Genomic DNA, 19575 nt, shown 5'->3' on the forward strand with positions numbered 1-19575 from the left:
CCACTATAGCTATATAATAAAAACTAACATTTATATAGTATTCTCATATACCCTCTCATTTGCTCAAAAGAATAGTTAAGGAAGAGTAGCTCTAGTAAATATTTTAAATATGTTGTCTTTTTAAAGATACACAAATGTATATGCCTTTAAATATTTTTCCTGACACCTGGTTCTCCCTAATTATTTGCCTTTCTCATTAGATGTATGCTGATTTGCAGTATGTTCCCAGCAGAATAGACAATTCCTGGCCAAGAAAACAAAAATAGATGCCAGAATGATCTAATCTAATCTAATTTCCCTTGGCCACATGAACATGAATGAATGACTGACTCACCATTGAAGCTTTTCCTTATTTTGGGTTGTGCAGAGGGCAAATTCAATTTGTTCTTTCTCAGTACTGGACAAAGAAGACTGATATTTACTATAAAGAAAATCCCAGCCTTCTGTGCTCTGGGCCCCCACAGCAAACACTGCCAAGGTCACATCGATAGGCAGGCTATAGAAAGGAACACAAGATGAGAATCTGAGATGCAGTTAAGTATGTTTATAGGCATAATGGTGACCAATTATGAACTGCTAAACTGTCCCCATGATCAGAGAAGCATAACTGAAAATATAAACAAAAACTACCAATTTCCTTCAGTTACACTTTGTAAAAAAAAAGACAAGAGAAAACTATCTAAAATTAGGTTTTAAGTAGCCCTCTCAAAAATGTAATGTGAAATGCCATTTTTATAAATACCTACATATTTAAATACTTTAATGATGCTGGGTGACTCCATAGGGGATCACCTTTCAAGACCAAGAAATTCAAACTATATTCAAAATGTACACCATGATCACAAGTCAGGACTGCAGTAGGACCACTGTTTGGATTTCTTTAAGCTGAAGCATGTAGATTGTTGGCATAAATGTTTCCTGGGTGGGGTTTAAGCTCCAAATGTAAAAGGACTGAAATGTAGCTGAATAGGGATTTCCAGATATGGTAAAATCCTACCTTGCTTAGACAGCATCAGCAATTACTATGCATCCCTGTCAGGGACTTTAGAAGCCCAAAGAAGCTTCTATAAAATACAATGCCTGTGTTTCTCTATGGCATGGCTGTCACAGTTTAAAACGATTTTGCATTGCCTATACAAAAATGGGAATTATTCCAATACCATCCTAACTCCCCAGATATTTGACTTTTATGCATAGAAGTTCCCTCCTAGCATTTCTTAAAGTTGAGAGATGCATAGATAAATCTTAAAAAGTAATTTATTTTCCAAAACAGGGCAGCAGGGGAGACACTTACACTTTTTGTTTTCCCTAATGTTTAGTACCAATGATGGAAAACAGAAAAGATACCCTTCACATCAACAAATTGGTTATTCAGTAAGGACTGACCTCAAGTTTCCATTGGATTCCTTCCACTTCCTGAAATAGCCTTCTGCCCTCTGTACGCATGGCTGATACTTGCGCACACAGGCGAGGAGGAGTAGCTGACTCCGCAGCATTCGCTCTGAGACCGAGCCTTCGTCTGTCCACGTCTGCTTATCAATGAGGTCCCTTAGTAGCCTGATGAGGAAGGCCTGAGGGCATTGCACAGGGGAACAGGGACTAGTATTGTCACAGGTCATTTCATGTTAATATAATCCATTATAGTCTCAGATGATGGGGGCTAATTTTTAAAGCATAATCTAACTTTTACTGTATAAATCATGCAGCACTGTTTATATTTAATTATAAAAGGGTCAAAACCAATAAATAATGATGAATGACTTTCATATTTTCATAACAAACTTTTATAAGATATCCTATCTACTTAAAGTCAGGATGAATTGCCACTTTTAAAACAAACTCAGAGTTTATATGACTAAATTTTGAGGGCAAATTATGCAACAAGACTTCATGACATTTTGCCAAGAATAACAATTTTGTGCCTCTTCCTCAAGTACCATGAAGAGTCCCAGAAAATCTGAATGTCAGCCATCATAGTAGGAAAGGAAAATGAAATAAAAGGTTTGTGAAAGGAAGGAAAAAACAAATCCATGCAAATTAAGCAGAGTCTGAGAATGCCATTCCTATTTTTAGTGCCAAATAAAACAAAAATTTTTGCTAATCTATCTAAATACTGAATTAATATTTGCTTTTCCTTAATATGTATATAAAGATACACACAAACATACACACACACAATTAACATTCTTTTTAACACAAAAGAAATAATAATTACATAACTATTTTATTTTAGGCTTTTACCTTGAATTGAGTTTCCACTTCATTCATATCTCTTTTCTCCATTAACTTATACATAGGAATCAGCTCATTCAAACCTTGAAATACAGGCATAATTTCAGTTTCATGTTTCAAGTACAGGGATAAATCCAAGGCCTTTTCAATGGACAGCTTCCCAATGCTGAACAAGAGACACTGTGGTTAGTGGTTTAAAAGTAAATCCAGGAAGTCAACATTTTGCTTCAAAATATATTTTAGTCTTCTAGCAAAACAAGCAATCAGATATAAATGGATAACTACTTATAAATAGATAACTACGGCCAGGCACGGTGGCTCATGCCTATAATCCCAGCACTTTAGGAGGCCAAGGCGGGTGAATCACCTGAGGTTGGGAGTTCGAGACCAGCTTGGCCAACATGGTGAAACCGTGTCTCTACTAGAAATACATAAAACAGTCAGGCATAGTGGCACGTGCCTGTAATCTCAGGTACTTGGTACTTGGGAGGCTGAGGCAGAAGAATTGCTTGAACCTGGGAGGCAGAGGCGGTGAGCTGAGATGGTACCATTGCACTCCAGCCTGGGCGACAGAGTGAGACTCCATTTCCAAAAAAATAAATAAACAGATAGATAACTACTATATAAGTCTCTTTTCTATCACATGTAACACAACATCTGGCATGTTTACACTAGGGAGGAAGTTTCTCAAACATAGTAACATCCAAGGCTAACATGTGGATAAGCCGGAATAGAATCACATCAGCATCTGTCCCTGTGTAACACGGGATTGTGTGCTGAACTTCTAGAGTAAGCAAGGGATTTCCATCAAAGACCCTTTAGGAAGCCTGGTCAGACTATCATCTGGTCAAATCTATGAGTCCCTGGAGGAAACACATTTTCTTCTCCATTTCAAAAGACACTGCATATCCTTAGAAACCCTTCATTACAGAGGGTTAGTGTTAAAAACCTCAGTGGTAGGGTATATATTATGTAAGTTTAAAAAAGAAAAAAGAAAAAGCCCTCTACGGCTCAAGCAGAAATATTCTACAGAGGGGAATTTTTTAGGCAGAAAGAAACAGCTAGGTAAGCAACCCTTAACTTTCTCCCCCATTGCTTTTTCTCACTTCAGGAGGCCCAGTACGGTGGTGAGAAGAACCAGAAGGCACTCAAAATTTAGGCCAGAAGGATATAGGTATGAGGAGAAACAGAGAGAATCCTTCCCACCTGCATGCTTCCTCTTAGGACTTTAGATCTGCCTACATGTTGAAGAAGTTTTGAGTTTTAGGCTTTGAGAGCATTTCCTTAAAAACCGTTGTCATGGGGATTAAAAAAAAAAGGCGGGGGGGTAGTGTTAATTCTGTCCTCACACACTCAGAGATCATTTGGTTGGGCTACATTTTATGAGCTATATTCCATAAAGATACTGCAAAGTTCAGGTATCTGGTTTAGGAAAGAAAACAAAAATCCCTTCTTTAATCCAAGAAATGTAATGCAAACAACTTGGGCCTGTGTCACTTAGTCTTCTAAAAAGCCTTCAAGGCTGTTAAAGACCCAGTGATGGGAGAAACTTGATCCGGTATAGCAGGGCCAGAGGAAGCTGAGGGACCACGCCACCGCAGGGACAAGGCAAGGAGTTTCGCCAGGATGTTGATCTCCTGGTTATCTACACTTCTGCCTCAGTATGATCTAAACTGTTAATGAGAAAGATTAAGATACAGATTCCTTCCTTCAAGTGCCTTAGTAGTCACAGACAGGAGGTTAATTATAAGGCTAAAAGCAATCTTGGGTTGTTAGAAGAACTTGGAGGAAAACACCTTTCAACTTCTTGTTGTCAATCAATCATTTTTGTCTTTAGAAATCAAGAATTTGAACAATAACAGCTGCTTTCAGAAATAAACCGAGACTTTGTGCAGCATGTATTACCTGACGAGCTGAAATGCATTGTTAATGAGACTCGCCCGATCGTTACTGCTGACTGCTGTGTGTGTTCTTTTTAAAAGGCCAGTCAAAGAGTCCCATCCATCATCCTCGTAATGCACAATGTAATAGCCATTCATGCCCACATTAAATTTGATCCATTCCACCTCTTCTGGGAGGATGAGCACATCTAGAGTAAATAAAATAAATCAAAGCTCCATTTGCTCCCTTGCCTGATGAAAGCTTTTCTGATCAGAGACTGGGAAAGGAAATTAGAGAAGAGTTTAATACTGAAAAATCTGAAATCATCACTTATTTCTTTCAGAAACCAGAAAACAGCAACTCAATAGACAAAAGCTAACACTAGCTTTAGACATCAATTTTGTGAGATTTATAGATCTATGAAAAGAATGCAACTACGTATCTGGCCACACATATGATATAAAACAGTAATGTTAACAAAGTAATAGGGAATGTTCACTGGTAATCCCTCCTTTTTAGCATTATATAATTCAACTATAATCTCTATCTGGCAAGATACTGGCCATTCTTCTTTGAAACCAGAAAGTATTTTCAATCTGATCCCTTTTTCTTTAACCGAGATAAACAGCAAAAGAAACAGCATTTTAACCCTACACATTTTCACATTCCTCCTTGAATTAAACTGGTTGTTTCCAAAATAAATTACCTGTTTTTGTTTTTAGCAAAAATCGATGGACCATGTCTGATTTGCTGGTGATGAACGTCAATGGAACATGCCACAGGTACCTAAAAGAAAGGAGAGATGGACTGTTCATTTGTTGATTCAATTCAACAAGCAGTTATTAAATCACCTATCATGTGCCAGGCACTGGTTAGTTAGAACAAGATAGTACCCAAACTGCTACAGCCAAGCTCTCAAAACATCCCCAGTCTGTTTTCCAACTTTGCAGGGAGTGTCAGCTCAGGCACTATTTCTTTTTCTTGGACTCCTTGAGTAGAGCTAAGAATTTGGACTCAAGTGAACCCTGAAAGCCTTTTTACAGTGATTGGCTGATTGCATCTCAGAGGCCTAACTTCAGGAGTCATGTGCCTCCTGAATCGTATACTAGGAAGCACACAACATCACCTCCTTGGGATTCCTGTCAATGATACATAAACTGAATCTGATCATGGAGAAACAGCAGAAAATCCAAACTGAACGACATTCTATAAAATAACTGACCTGTCCTCTTCAAAAATGTCAATATCAAGAAGCCCAAAAAAGACTAAAAAGTTGTTTCAGAAAAACATGGAGACCAAAAGGATGCAACAACTAAATAAAATATGTGATCCTGTATTAAATCTTAAGTCAGAATTTATTTTCTGTTTTGCTCTAAAGATATTTTTAGGACAACTGAAAAAAGTTGAATGGGATTTATAGATAACAGTATTGTATCAAGTTTATTTCCCAATTTGGATAATTGTACTGTGGCTATGGTTATATAAGTGAATGTTCTTGTTTTTGTTTGTTTGTCTGTTTGTTTGTTTGTTTGGAGATGGAGTTTCGCTCTGTTGCCAGGCTGGAGTGCAGTGGTGGGATCTCGGCTCACTGCAACCTCCACCTCCTGGGTTCAAGCAATTCTCCTGCCTCATCCTCCTGAGTAGCTGGGCCTACAGGTACCCACCACCACGCCTGACTAATTTTTGTATTTTTAGTAGAGATGGCATTTCACCATGTTGGCCAGGCTGGTCTCGAGCTCCTGACCTCACATGATCCTCCTGCCTCGGCTTCCCAAAGTGCTGGGATTACAAGCATGAGCTACCGTGACTGGCCATAAGTGTTCTTGTTTTTTAGAAAATACTATGCTGAAGCATTTAGGTTTGAAGGGGAATCATGTCACCAACTTACTGTCAAACAGTTCAGAAAAACACATGCCAAGTATAGACATACAGAGATATGTATATAGGTGTCTATGTAGATAGATGGATATCGATTAATCAAGATTTAAAGCCTCCTTAATCCTTTTGGGAAGATGGGGGAGGGAGGTGTATACACACACACACACACACACACACACATATCCACACAAACATATATATGTGTGTGTGTGTGTGTATATATACACATATAGAAGAAAGTAAAGGAATAAAGAGTTAACATGTATCTAGGTAAAGGATATATAGGAATTTGTTGTGCTATTCTTGTAACTTCTCTATACGTCTGAAATTGTTTCAAGATAAAAGAATTTTTTAATGGTATCCATCCAGGGTCAATCAAGTTGCAGCATCTTGTTTCTAATAATATTCTTCTATAGCATTAAGCTGACGAACAAATCTAACTCAGAAGAAGACAACTGAGTCTCTCATAATTCTCAGAAATCACCTAAATTTTTTTGTCCTCAGCTCCAACCAAATGCTAGGCGCTATTGTAATCTAGTAGCAGTTGCTTAGGTTGGAGCTGATTTCAAGTCAGTAACCAGAAATTACCATCATATCAAATTACAAAATATGAGAATGTTAAAGTAATTATATCATCAACTTTACTGAGAAAAACCAAGGTTTAAAGCCTCCTTAATCCTTTTGGGAAGATGGGGGCAGGGAGTATAAGTCAACTTCATAGGATACACAGATGCAGTTGAAATATTTTAGCAATAGCGGTAAGGGCATTATTTCAAAAACAAGGTTCCATCCTCCAAGGCAGATGTTATCTAGACAACAAAACAAATTTTACTCTATGAGCATTACCCAGTGTCCGGGGCGCCTTCAGAGCCCTTCATGTAGTGCTCTTGCTTCATGTGTACATTCCTTCCCCTCACTGTGATGGTTATCAGGGGAAAACCCTTCTGCAGTGTCCAAGTGTTCATCATGGTTTTCACATCCAGCCCTTCCTGATGCCAATGCTGGTGTGCACACAAAAAAGCAGACACATCACCCACTTAACCCAGCTCTAAGAAAAGACAGAACACCAGCTTGTGCTCAGTCACTACCAGTTGCCAACCTCCCCTCTTTGGAGTGTTTTCTGATCCCTTTCTCAGTGTGATGTTCCCAGCCATCACACCTCCATTAAAGCACCAACTGTTTGCGTGCCATTTTCCTCCACTACACATACGTATCTAAAGGACAGGGAGCATACCTAGTTCTGCCGGGCACACTTTGGGGCTGGCAATAACACTGGGCACAAAGCAGGCATGTGAATGAATGAAGGAGGAGAAGGGAGAGAAAGTGCCAGGTTTTCAGTACCTACATAACTATGCTGGTTTCAGACAAGCAAGGTGGAAACAATGTTCAGTCAAGAGCCTGTGTTTCGAGAGTGAAGATACGGAGATGACTCACATTCAACAAATAGTGGGAACTCAAAAGGAGCTGGTTTTTGATACTAAAAAAGCTTTTAAGAAATTATTTAAAAGGTAGTAAAGACTGGGTGTGATGACTCATGCCTGTAATCCTAGCACTTTGGGAGTCTGAGGTGGGTGGGTCACCAGAGGTCAGGAGACCAAGACCAGTCTGGCAAACAAGGCGAAACCCAGTCTCTACTAAGAATACAAAAATTAACTAGGTGTAGTGGCGCATGCCTATAATCCCAGCTACCTGGGAAGCTGAGGCAAGAGAATCGCTGGAACTGGGGAGGCAGAGGCTACAGTGAGCTGAGATCACACCACTGCACTCCAGCCTGGGCGACAGACTGAGACTCTGTCTCAAAAAAAAAAAAAAAAAAAAAAAAAAAAAAGAGTATCACTAAAAAGATAACATGTGCCACAGGACAAATCTAGAAACTACTGAATAAAGCAATCTCTAGGAACAAAAAAGGCCAAGAAAGTAAAAAATATAAAAAGAAAAAAGAAAGACAAAATTCTGTTGAATCTCCAGACTCACCCTCAGCTTCCTCTGAAAACATCCCACAAATCCAGATGAACAGAGACTCAGGCTGTTTTGTGACTAGATGTTATGAATATTTTATAGCTTAGCAGTTAAAAACATGAGTTAGATCTAAATTCAGATATCTGCTCTGCAATTTACCAATCAAATGTCTTTGTATTTCATGTTCTCAACTTTAAAAATAGGGATAGTAATAGTACCCGGCTCACAGGTTTATTACGAAGAGTAAAGGAGATAATACATATAAGTGCTTAACAAGTGCCTGATTCATGGCAAGTGTTCAAGAATGCTCAGTGCCATTGTCTTTGTACAAATGCAGAGCTCTGGAAATGACTGACATATCCTTTTGACTGCTACAATGCAGCCATAATCTGCTATAGACATGTCATAAATTCACTGCTTTACAAAGTGAAGCTGAAGAAATTAGTATCAGTGAGAAGCATTACCAAGGAAAGCTCTGCAACCCTCGTGTATAGACACATTTTAAGAAAAATTGAAAAAGATTATGAGTCTTGTATAGTTTAAATGCAGTCTTATCTGGAATGAGGGTGATATAATCAAGGACCTCAGAAAGTTTGGCACAGAGCTATCTTTCAAAGAATATGTAGTAAAAGAATGTGCTTGGGGGAACATGTACAGATACAGAAACTTACTGAGAATGAAGATGAATGTTGACTTCTAGAGCAAAAGCCATCCATCCCTTTTACACCGTCTGTAGGGCAAATCTAAAAACCAAAACTAAACACATCACTCTTATTTCTATAGAAAACAATTATTCTCCTCAGAGGGATTAAGATGATTCTGGGGAAACAAAACAAGATGATAAGCCTGTCAATCCCAAATGCAGAGATATTCAAAAACATACTCACACTTGCCATACTATCCCACAGGTCCTCGTTTTTTGTATTTTTATAGCTATGCTTCTGGAGATACTGTACAATACCACTTTTAAATGCATCAGCACTAAGATACTCCCTTAGCATATTCAGAATACAAGCTCCCTGAAAAGATAATAGAAATAATTGTTATCTATAGTTTGGTTGCAATCTCATCTGAAATCACATATTCTTTTGCAATAAAACACATTTCTTTGAAAATGCAACTGCAGTAACATTGTTAATGTCTGGCAATTTGTGAAACAGCATAAGCAGGTTAAACCTGGACCTGTTTAGGCAAGGGATTTGTCTAATGTGATTGTTTATGCTGTGAGCCCACTGGGGCCCTTATTTTCTATCAGTAGCCAGACCTCCTCATGGGGCAAATTGGCATCATCTGCCAACTCCTTTTGTTCACATGTGAGTGGATAATGGTACAGATTAAACATTGGACCTCCAGCTACTACCTGGCTCTCCCACTGCCACTCCAGGGCAGGACTAGGGAGAGGCCGGTACAACAAGGGGTGGAGCATGAGAGATGGAAGCAGAGGTAGACGCCAGGGAAGGAAAAGTGGGTATGTCCAGGGAGCCCAGGCAGCCTTGAGCATGGAGGGCTGATGCAGCTGGAGAAAGGGAACAAGAGTCTTCCCAGACACCCTGTATTCCTGGGTAAAGGGCTCTTTTCCCCTCCACTCCCATTACCACGGATGGCGAGTCACAAACTCAAATGCCTCCAGTGGCATATGACAGGGCATATAAATAAAGGAAATAGTCCAAGGATAAGAAGAACGCTTTTTTACATCCTTTTTCCCCTGTACTTTCAATGGAAACATGCAAGCAGAAAGACTTTTCTGTTTGCTACCAGTAAAACAGCAGCCAAGCACAATGGTAACTGGCAACACATTCTCAGCCTCGGTGAGAAGACAGCAGAACAGTTGGGAATGGGAGGGGAAGTGGAAAAGCAGAGCTTTGATCTTACAAAGAGAGAACAACAACTTAGCTCCAGCTTATGCTACAAAGGAAATACCATGGCCAAATCCTCCTTTTTCTTCCCCAAGAGAAGCTAGAAATCTGGATTTTACATAAAATCTCCCAATCATTAAACTGTTGGCAACAATTCCCAACTCTATTACTAAACACACTGCAAGACAATTATTTGCATCTCAACAATAGTAACCATTGCTGAAGGGCTTGAAAAGTAAGCTACACGAGGGCAGGAATTTTTGTCTAGTACGAAGTTGATGCTCAATCAATACCTATTTGTTGAATGATAAATAAAAGCAGAGTTTCTGTAAGCCATGAATTTTCAACCCAAGAAAGAATATATGAAGAATTTCCCATAAAATAGGCTTTAGGGTTATGAGCCAAACTGCAAGTTAGGCTTAAAAGAGTTAACTCCAGCCAGCCATGTCAAGAGAGAAGGCATTCAATGTGGGTTTAACCCCACAACCTTCCCTATAACTTCTCCACCCCAGTATGTATAACTTTAGTATCCAAACTGTGTCCTTTTACTCAATCTACTTGTACCTTATCATAAGAAACATCATCAAACATCTCCCGGATCTGAGCAGGATTCTCTACAGGTGTAGACACAGGGTGTGAGGAATTTAAAGCATCTACCTCCATTGCATCAAAACATTTGCCAAAGAAATAATCTTCCTATTGAGACAGAAAAAAGAAAACATCACCTATGATTTACATTTAGATAAAAAATGTCAAAGGTGGGACATTTTATCTGAGGCAAGAAGTCCATACTTCACATTTTGGGGGCAACTTATTCCATATTTCCTAATATTTATGAAACAAAATAGAATTAATATATTCTAAAAACCACCCAAGAAACAATGATTTTAGGTAAACATTATAGATTTTGTTCATCTTAAATACTTTAGAATAAAGAAAAATTCATATTAATCTAAAAACGAAACGATTATGCCTATAGCCAAACAGCAACAAAACAAGAAACTAAACTGCATAGTAATTTCAACATTTCCAGTCATTGTCTGTACTGTTTTAGAGCAAAGATATTTACCTTTAAAAACATGTAACAAAAAGAAATGGAGAAGCTTAACCAGCTTTATTAGAGCACATTAGCTCAATAGGATAATACGTATCCATAATCATTTTTATTACTAAAGATAATGTAGAAACATAAGAAAATATTTATGATCCATTATAATGCAATATTGATATGTACTTTCTAATCATGTACACAGGCAGATGAAAATAGGCAGTAATAAATATTCACAAATGTATATTTTAAATAATGTATGTGGCAGATGAAAATAGGAATAAATATTTACAAATAAAAGCATCATTGGAGTAGGATAAAAAAATTTTTACATAAGTTTAATTTTGCTATATGTGATTTTCTTAAGTTAAACATGGTGATTTAAAAATTAAACCCTATAGCAGTTCCAAAGCAATAAATTTGTGACCCAGAAGCCTAGGTTGTTATACAATCAAATGTGCAGTTACCTTAAGTATAACTCATTTGATCTGGCAAGTAGGGTCCTATTGAGGTATCAGCAATCTATACCTAATAATTCTGCAATGAGCAACCTGAAGGTTGGGAAAACGAAATGGAATATTTAGGTTGCCATTATTTCTATTTCTTTGATATTAAGAAAGATAAAATTGGACAATTCACAAACAATCATAGATTCACAACTGAGTTTGTAAATAAGTCTTTGTGATATATCTTGAAAGTTCACTAGCATTTCTGCAACACGATTCATATCTAAACTGTCAAGGAAGTTATCAATGAAATCTTTTTATAAGTTCTATAATCAAAGATTAGTAAATATTTTCCAGCAATATTGAACAAAACAACAAATTAACCTAAAATGTAAAGGATAAATAATTACTTACAACTTTCAGTTCAGGATGGGTCACACTGACAGACACAAACTCCATAAATTTGGCAAATCCCTCATTTAGCCAAAGATCATTCCACCATTCCATAGTGACCAGGTTCCCAAACCACTAAAAACACAACATGTCTCAGTTTATTCACACATTTCCATGGAGACTGGATACCTATTATCTAGACTGGCAGCCATAAACAAAGACATTCAGAAAGAAGTATATTTTAGATGTCTAATATAAGTTTATGAATGTTAACATACATTTACAGGACCAATATTTAATCAAGGTAAAAATAAAAAAACTGTCAACATGTATTATAAGACATAAAAACTAATGCTTTGGAGAAACAGTTTTTCTTATGAAAAAAAAAGAGTAAAAATTATAATATATAAATAGCCTTATATGTCCCATAAAAGCAATATAAACGTAGTTCATACTTTTTTAAAAGTGTGAGCGAGCTTATACCTGGTGGGCCAGTTCATGGGCCACAATCATTGTGATGCCAAGCTTACTTGATGCAGAAGACTTTTCCGCATCAAACAATAGAGCAGATTCTCTGTATGTTGTTAGTCCCCAGTTTTCCATAGCACCAGATTGAAAGTCGGGAATAGCAGCAAGATCTTGGGAAGGAAGTAATAAAATACATTACCAGTCTCAAAGCTACACATTCCTCCAAACACACTAATCTTCAGAACGGATAGGTATTTGAACCAGTTAACCGTGCATAATCATGGAGCTCTAGACTGAAGAATCTTTCACGATGGAGAAAAAGCAGCTTAGTGACTCAGCGTCACTTTGCTATAAATGTGGCAAAGTCAGACTTGCATCCCAGGCCTTTTTTTTTTTTGGAAACAGGCTCTCACTCTATCACCCATACTGGAGTGCATTTGCGGTGGCATAATTACACCTCACTGCAGCCTCAACCTCCCAAGCTCAGGTGATCCTCCCACTCAGCCTCCCAAGTAGCTGAGACTACAGGAGTGCACCTCCACACTCAGCTAATATTTTTATATTTCTTGTGGAAACAGGGTTTTACCATGTTGCCCAGGCTGGTCTCAAACTCCTGGGCTCAAGTAATCCACCTGCCCGGCCTCCCCAGGTGCTGACATTACAAGACATGAGCCAAAGTGCTGAGATTACAAGACATGAGCCACCGTGCCTGGCCTCTTCAGGCCTCTTGACTCCATTTCTAGCCTTCTGATGAGGAGATTGGAAATTGAAAAACTTAACAATTAAAATAATCCACTCTATTTTGAACGCCCAAGACCCACATATACCTAAAAAATCAAACATACAATAGTTTTAAGGGCTCATGGAAGAAAGAAAATGCAGATTGTCTTACACTATATACATTTATTCATTCAAAACAGTTTGTTAAGCATCCTCTGTGTTCCTGCCAAGCAGATGCCAGTAAGGAAAAATGTAGCCTCTTCCCTGTGCTGTCTGCCCACTAATAAAATCAGAAAGCAAAAGAGTCCCCATGCCATGTGCCTCAGGAACTCTATGAAGATCTGCCTTCTTCACTATCACTAGAAGTTACTGTACACATCAAGGGTGAGAAGATGCTCAGAAAGATCAACTGCAGGTTTGTCACTTGCTGGGGTTTTTGTGGCTTGAGGGGCTGCTGAGGTAACCACAGGGATACGCCAATTAAAATGACAAATCTATGACTGTGTTCATCAAACGTCATGACGTCATGTGTAGTATCTGTACAAAATCTCTACCTTGTTTGGGTAGGGGATACGGTATGTTGAAATAATCCTCATAAAACTCTAGAAGAGTCACCGCAGCATCCAGTGCATAATCTGCTTGATTTATCTTGTCTGGCACAGCGTATACAGAAACCTAAAGTGGAAGGCACAAGAAAGGAATTCAAATATCTTAAGTGGCTTCTCTCAACATTGTGTAGAAGACTGACATTAATGTCCTCATATTGTGGGATATGGTTGCCAATATTAAGGAAAATAATTGGGAATTCCATTTCTTGCATTAATACTGACTGTTCCTGATTAATCCCCCTTCTGAAAACAACAACAAATGCTGGATAACATACATAAAGTCTTCTTAAATGTGTTTATAAGATGGCAAATGAGAAAGCAAGATTTAGAGGCAAAAGTAAAATGACAGCTGGACCCTCTAATGTCAGGAGAGCACTGTAGCCAGCTTTAGCCCTGATGGCAGCAGCCCAACACAGCTGGACTTGAGCTTTGGTTCTTATGGCATTGAAGGACTCAGGAGTTAAAAGACCAAGTCCAGGGCCTGCCCAAAGTAGAAAGTCTAACAGGACATACAACCCCTACGTAAAGCTAGTACCCAAAGGCCAAGCCTTTAATGTAAAGGTAAACTAGAAATAACTACCCTTTGTCAAGGAAACTACAAGTAAAGTGATCCCTGGACCAGTAAGTACTTCCAGACACTCTGCAAGAGCGAACACAATTTCTCTCTGGAATAATCCACTTTAGACTCAGGTAACATAAGCTCACAAACATAATTCATAATACAAGCAAGGAAACAAGATACCATAAGCAAGAGCCAGCAGAAAAAACAAACCACAAAATCAAATACACAAAGATTTCAGATAAAACAATTACCAGACACAGATATATAATATGTATGCTTAATGTGTTTACAGAAATGAAAGAAAAATAATAGTATAGATTAGACATTATTAAAATAATCATTTCTAAGAGATTCAGATAAGTGGCAAAACAAGGGGCAGGTGTTTTTGCTGATTAGTTTCACTGCTGAATTAAGAATGTTCCCTTCGTCCGAGTCTCAAGCGTCACCTTCAAATCCCCAGGTAAGTAAAGATACCTCCACAAGAATAAGAAATCTCAGCACTAAAGGAACCCAAAGCAATTCAGCAGGGAATCCCCATCTACTCAGACCTCAGTAAAAACCAGCACAAATACATAAGGTATCTTCACACAAAGCATCCCTTCCTCCCCTCAGAAAAACCAGCTTGCATTCCGAGCTATGGCACATGGTTGTATTGGTTGACCACTATGCAATGGTACCCAAATGAGGAACAAGTGTGCCTTGAAACAAGATTTTTCTCTCCAGCATTCCAGTGTTACCTGGCCCAAAACCTGGCCATTCCAAGCAGGTTGCTCTATTTCCAGAAATCCCCTGCCAGATAGTAACATTTACTTCCAAACTGCAGAAAGCCATAACCAGAAACAACCTTATAGGCCATTGCAGGATCTAATCCAAGTTATACCTTCCAAAGAAGTAAATACTAAGTTCCAGAGAGAATAGGGCCAAGGTCAGAGAGTCAGTGAAGTGACTGCGGTAAAGCCAGGATCACGACTCAGGCCAGGCCACACTCTCTCCACGTTGTTGTTATTAGAACCTCACTATACAAACGAGCATCCATGACAACAGGCTAGCCAAACATCCCGGTTTGCCTGAGATTGAGGAGGTTCCCAGGATGCAGGACTTCAGGATTTCGTTATTTGGTTTTGTCTTTGTTTGTTTGTTTAGAGACATGGTTTTGCTCTGTTGCCCAGGCTGGAGTGCACAATCATACCTCATTGAAGCCTCAAACTCCTGGGCTCAAGGGATCCTCCCACCTCAGCCTCCCTAGTAGCTAAGACTAGTAGCAGGCACAAGGAACCATGCCTGGCCAATTATTTTATTTTTTACAGAGACAGGTTCTCACTGTGTTGTCCGGGCTGGTCTCAAACCTCTGGCCTCAAGTGATTCTTCCATGTCAGCCTCCCAAATTGTTGGGTTTATGTTGGGTTTACAGGCACAAACCACTGTGCTCAGCCAGACTTCCAGTTTTAAAACCAGTTCCAGGCCGGGCGCGGTGGCTCAAGCCTGTAATCCCAGCACTTTGGGAGGCCAAGACGGGCGGATCACGAGGTCAGGAGATCAAGACCATCCTGGCTAACATGGTGAAACCCCGTCTCTACTAAAAAACAAAAAACTAGCTGGGCGTGGTGGCGGGCGCCTGTATTCCCAGCTACTTGGGAGGCTGAGGCAGGAGAGTGGCGTAAACCCAGGAGGCAGAGCTTGCAGTGAGCTGAGATCCAGCCACTGCACTCCAGCCTGGGCCACAGAGTGAGACTCTGTCTCAAACAAAAAAAAAAACAAAAACAAAAAACCAGTTCCAGGCAAACCAGAACAAGTTGGTCACCATATGTGACAATCACAGACTCACCTTGACTCCACTCTTGGTTATCTTGCTGACAGACTCAAAATCTGAAATAATGAAGGCCACCAGATAGGTGCTCATCTTCACAGTGACATCAAAATGGTCTTCTATGAGTCCTTCAGCAACAGTCACAGATTTCACCTAAAATCAGAGTAATTCAAATTATCAAGTAATCCAATTATGTAATACACTGAACTTGAGAAATTTCCTAATTATCAGACATAATATTAAAAGTATATCAATCCCAGCACTTGGGGAGTCCGAGGTAGGCAGATTGCTTGAGCTCAGGAGTTTGCCACCAGCCTGAGCAACATGATGAAACCTTATCTCTACAAAAAAAAAATACAAAAATTAGCCCTGCTGGTGGTGCGTGCCTGTAGTCACAGCTACTGGGGAGGCTGAGGTGGGAGGATGCCTTAAGCCTGGGAGGTGGAGGTTGCAGTGAGCCAAGATTGAGCCACTGTACTCCTGCCTGGGTGACAGAGGCAGACCCTGTCTAATGACGCTTCTATAATTACTTTAAAAGTTATCTTTGTGATATCTAATTATAATTTAGATATTAAGGTCCAACAGTTCTACTCAATTTCTTTTTTATTGAGATATAATTCATATACCACAAAACTTACCATTTTGAAGTTTACAATTCAGTGGCTCTTAATGTAATCATAAAGTTGTGCAACTATCAATATTCAGTTTCTTTTAATAATTCAGATGGTTGCAAACAGACTAATATTTGGCATATGTGGATTGATAACCCGGATGAGACGAAGCAAAACCAAGATTGTGAGTTTTGCGAAGATATGGCTGATCTATTTGTCCTTAAATACAGGTTTGAGAATTATCTGGCAATGCAATGTCGAGCTGTTGAGCATATACGCAACGGGGAAAATATATAACCCTGTAGTACCTAAAAGAGCTTCTGTTCTTCTGTATAATTGAAAGTAACCTATTCCTGGGCATGCTCTTGCAAAGCTTCTTCCAAACTTAGATTTGCTTCATTGGAATCACCTTTTTAAGTGCAATCAGAGAGTAAAGGTGGGGTATGGTTGATGGAGGTACAGTCTTAGAGGTCTGCCCCTAAAGAAGAAAGTCTAACACCTCAGCAATAAAAAGCACAGAGATGAGACCTTGGAAAAAGAACCAGCCAGAATTAGCCAGGTGAAACCACAGTCACGGGCATTTTTCCTGTAATCCTATACTCATCTCTATTGCTCTGCCCTCATCTTTTTTTTGTTTGTTTGTTTTGAGAGATAGGGTCTTGCTATGTTGCCCCAGCTGGTCTTGGACTCCTGACCTCAAGAAATCCTCTTCTTCTGCCTCCCAAAGTGTTGTAATGTATGGTTGTAATCCTTTACAACCATAAGCCACCTCACCTGGCCCTCATCCTTCTTAACACCCATCAGCCACCAACTTCTGGTCACCATTTGATCATTCAAACTAACTCTGTTAGCCAGCCTAGGATTACTCATAAAGGATCCCAAATCATCTTTTCTTTTTAAATGCATTCTGCTTGTGCCTACCCACAACAAAAATTTCCTTTTTTTTTTATTTTTTATTTTTTTGAGATGGGGTCTCACTCTATCACCCAGGCTGGAGTGCAATGGTGTTATCTCGGTTCACTGCAACCTCCACCTCCCGAGTTCAAGCAACTCTCCTGCCTCAGCTTCCTGAGTAGCTAAGATTACAAACATGTGCCACCAAGCCCAACTAATTTTGTATTTTTAGTAGAGACAGGGTTTTACCATGTTGGCCAGGCTGACCTCAGGTGATCCACCTGCCTTAGCCTCCCAAAGTGCTGGATTACAGTCATGAGCCACCACACCTGGCCAAAAATTTCCATTCTCGAGTTGTGTTAATTAGTAGGAAAATAACCTGATTAAATTAATTTAAATTTAAACGTGATTAATTTCTGCCCCATGCCCAAAAGCTGCAATGTCCCAATGGTATATATTTTGTTTTTCTGGTCTCCAAAAAGATCTTTTGAGACCCCATTGTTTTCCCCTGAGCTCAATATCTGCAGCCTGAGGTCAGGCTACTCATATTAGATTTCTGTTAGTGAGAGACGTTTCTGTCCAAAGGGACAACATTGCATTAGAGATTTTCCTATCCTCAAAAAAAAAGAAGTTTTCCTATCTTCAATAAGTGGATCCTGGATATCCATGGATTTAGACTGTAGCATCTTCCTGGAGCTTCCAAAGCTCCAGATCTTTCTTCTGAAAGCCTACAAATTTCTCCACTAATCCTGTTTGGTCCTTCAGTCTCTCTCCTGTCTCCTTCCCATCCCTGATCCTTTATTCTCCTAGAATTTTGATTCACCAATTAAAGAACTCACTTCTGTCCCAGGGAGTCATGCCACAATACTGGGGGAGAGGACTATATTCTGAAAAAGCACATCCTGTATCTTAAATTTATATTAGGAAAATAGTATAATTGTTTCTTGTCTTTTCATATACAAGAGTGGGAGTGGGGACAAAAGTTCTTGGCTGGTAGGAAAATTTGCAGAAGAGTGGTTTGCACAGAGGATAGCCCTCTGGCAGGGGGTGAGAGATCCGAATCTTGTTTGAGGAAGGCATCCTTATAGTATGAAGGCAGGTAGGTATAGAGTTTTAAGGTTGAGAAGCACCATACTAGAGGTCGGTCTGTGGCTCTTGGTATCTCTCCATGCTACGATACTGCTTCCCCAGTCAGCACAGGGACAAAGTTGTTCATCCCTCAACTCTAGGCAAAGCCTACTCTACCCTGAGTCTCATCCCCAGTGAGTTTCTCTGAACAAAGGATGTGCTTCCAGGAGGTGTTATACACCAGCTGCAGAATGACGGCCCAGCTGATGCTTTTCTAAACTACCAGAATCAAAGGATAATGGCACTTACTGAACAGTTTTATTCATTTGACATGGTCATCTTCTAGCCACTTTTAAAAATCAGAGGGAATGCTGTCCACATCTGCATTAAGATTGGAGAACAATGGTTTCTCTTGGGAAGCTAAGCTATCTATCATGACTTACCTTCAGCACCATAACATTCGGAAAAGATTACTTTTATTCTCTTTTCCTGTCCGCCCAATTTTGTACATTCAGTTACAAATTATATAGTGAATATTACTATATAGTATATGTAAATTATAGAAAATAACTATATGCTAAAAATATGGCCTAACAAAGCATTACCTTTAAAATCATTTTAAAAGATCATATGAGCAAATGAGGTGAAAGTGCTTTTTGAAGGGCACTACTATTTAAACCTGACCTGACTTTCTTATACCACTTCCCTCCTATCAGCATGTATAACCTGGAATGGCACTGTTACTGAAATCTTGCATTTTTAGGGGCAATTTTTACTTTGATTACATATAACTGTGGCTTGAAACAAAAGCACAGGTTGTAAATGAAAAGTTAGTAACGATCTGCCAGGCAATAAAACAAAACAGGTTGGCCGGGCGCGGTGGCTCAAGCCTGTAATCCCAGCACTTTGGGAGGCCGAGGCGGGTGGATCACGAGGTCAGGAGATCGAGACTATCCTGGCTAACATGGTGAAACCCCGTCTCTACTAAAAATACAAAAAATTAGCCGGGCACGGTGGCGGGCGCCTGTAGTCCCAGCTACTTGGGAGGCTGAGGCGGGAGAATGGCGTGAACCCGGGAGGCGGAGCTTGCAGTGAGCCGAGATCACGCCACTGCACTCCAGCCTGGGAGACACAGTGAGACTCC

At 39.5% G+C, this 19575-nt stretch overlaps 1 protein-coding gene across 2 annotated transcripts in view; it reads right to left on the reverse strand.

Annotated features, from left to right (window-relative positions):
• Positions 1–19575, reverse strand: part of ERAP1 (endoplasmic reticulum aminopeptidase 1) — a 40878-nt gene that overhangs the window by 6803 nt on the left and 14500 nt on the right. For both annotated transcript variants that reach the window (XM_025388865.1, XM_025388864.1), the window contains exons 4-16: positions 15877–16011; positions 13436–13556; positions 12177–12331; positions 11715–11828; positions 10371–10502; positions 8838–8969; positions 8622–8693; positions 6838–6992; positions 4820–4899; positions 4138–4321; positions 2242–2398; positions 1387–1571; positions 335–496 (exon numbers count right to left, since the gene is read on the reverse strand). In XM_025388865.1, the coding sequence (XP_025244650.1) occupies positions 335–496; positions 1387–1571; positions 2242–2398; positions 4138–4321; positions 4820–4899; positions 6838–6992; positions 8622–8693; positions 8838–8969; positions 10371–10502; positions 11715–11828; positions 12177–12331; positions 13436–13556; positions 15877–16011 (1784 nt within the window). The remainder of the gene's footprint in view (positions 1–334; positions 497–1386; positions 1572–2241; positions 2399–4137; positions 4322–4819; positions 4900–6837; positions 6993–8621; positions 8694–8837; positions 8970–10370; positions 10503–11714; positions 11829–12176; positions 12332–13435; positions 13557–15876; positions 16012–19575) is intronic.

The sequence above is a fragment of the Theropithecus gelada genome, chromosome 6, assembly GCF_003255815.1.
Source record: "Theropithecus gelada isolate Dixy chromosome 6, Tgel_1.0, whole genome shotgun sequence".
In the NCBI taxonomy this organism is placed as follows: domain Eukaryota; kingdom Metazoa; phylum Chordata; class Mammalia; order Primates; family Cercopithecidae; genus Theropithecus; species Theropithecus gelada.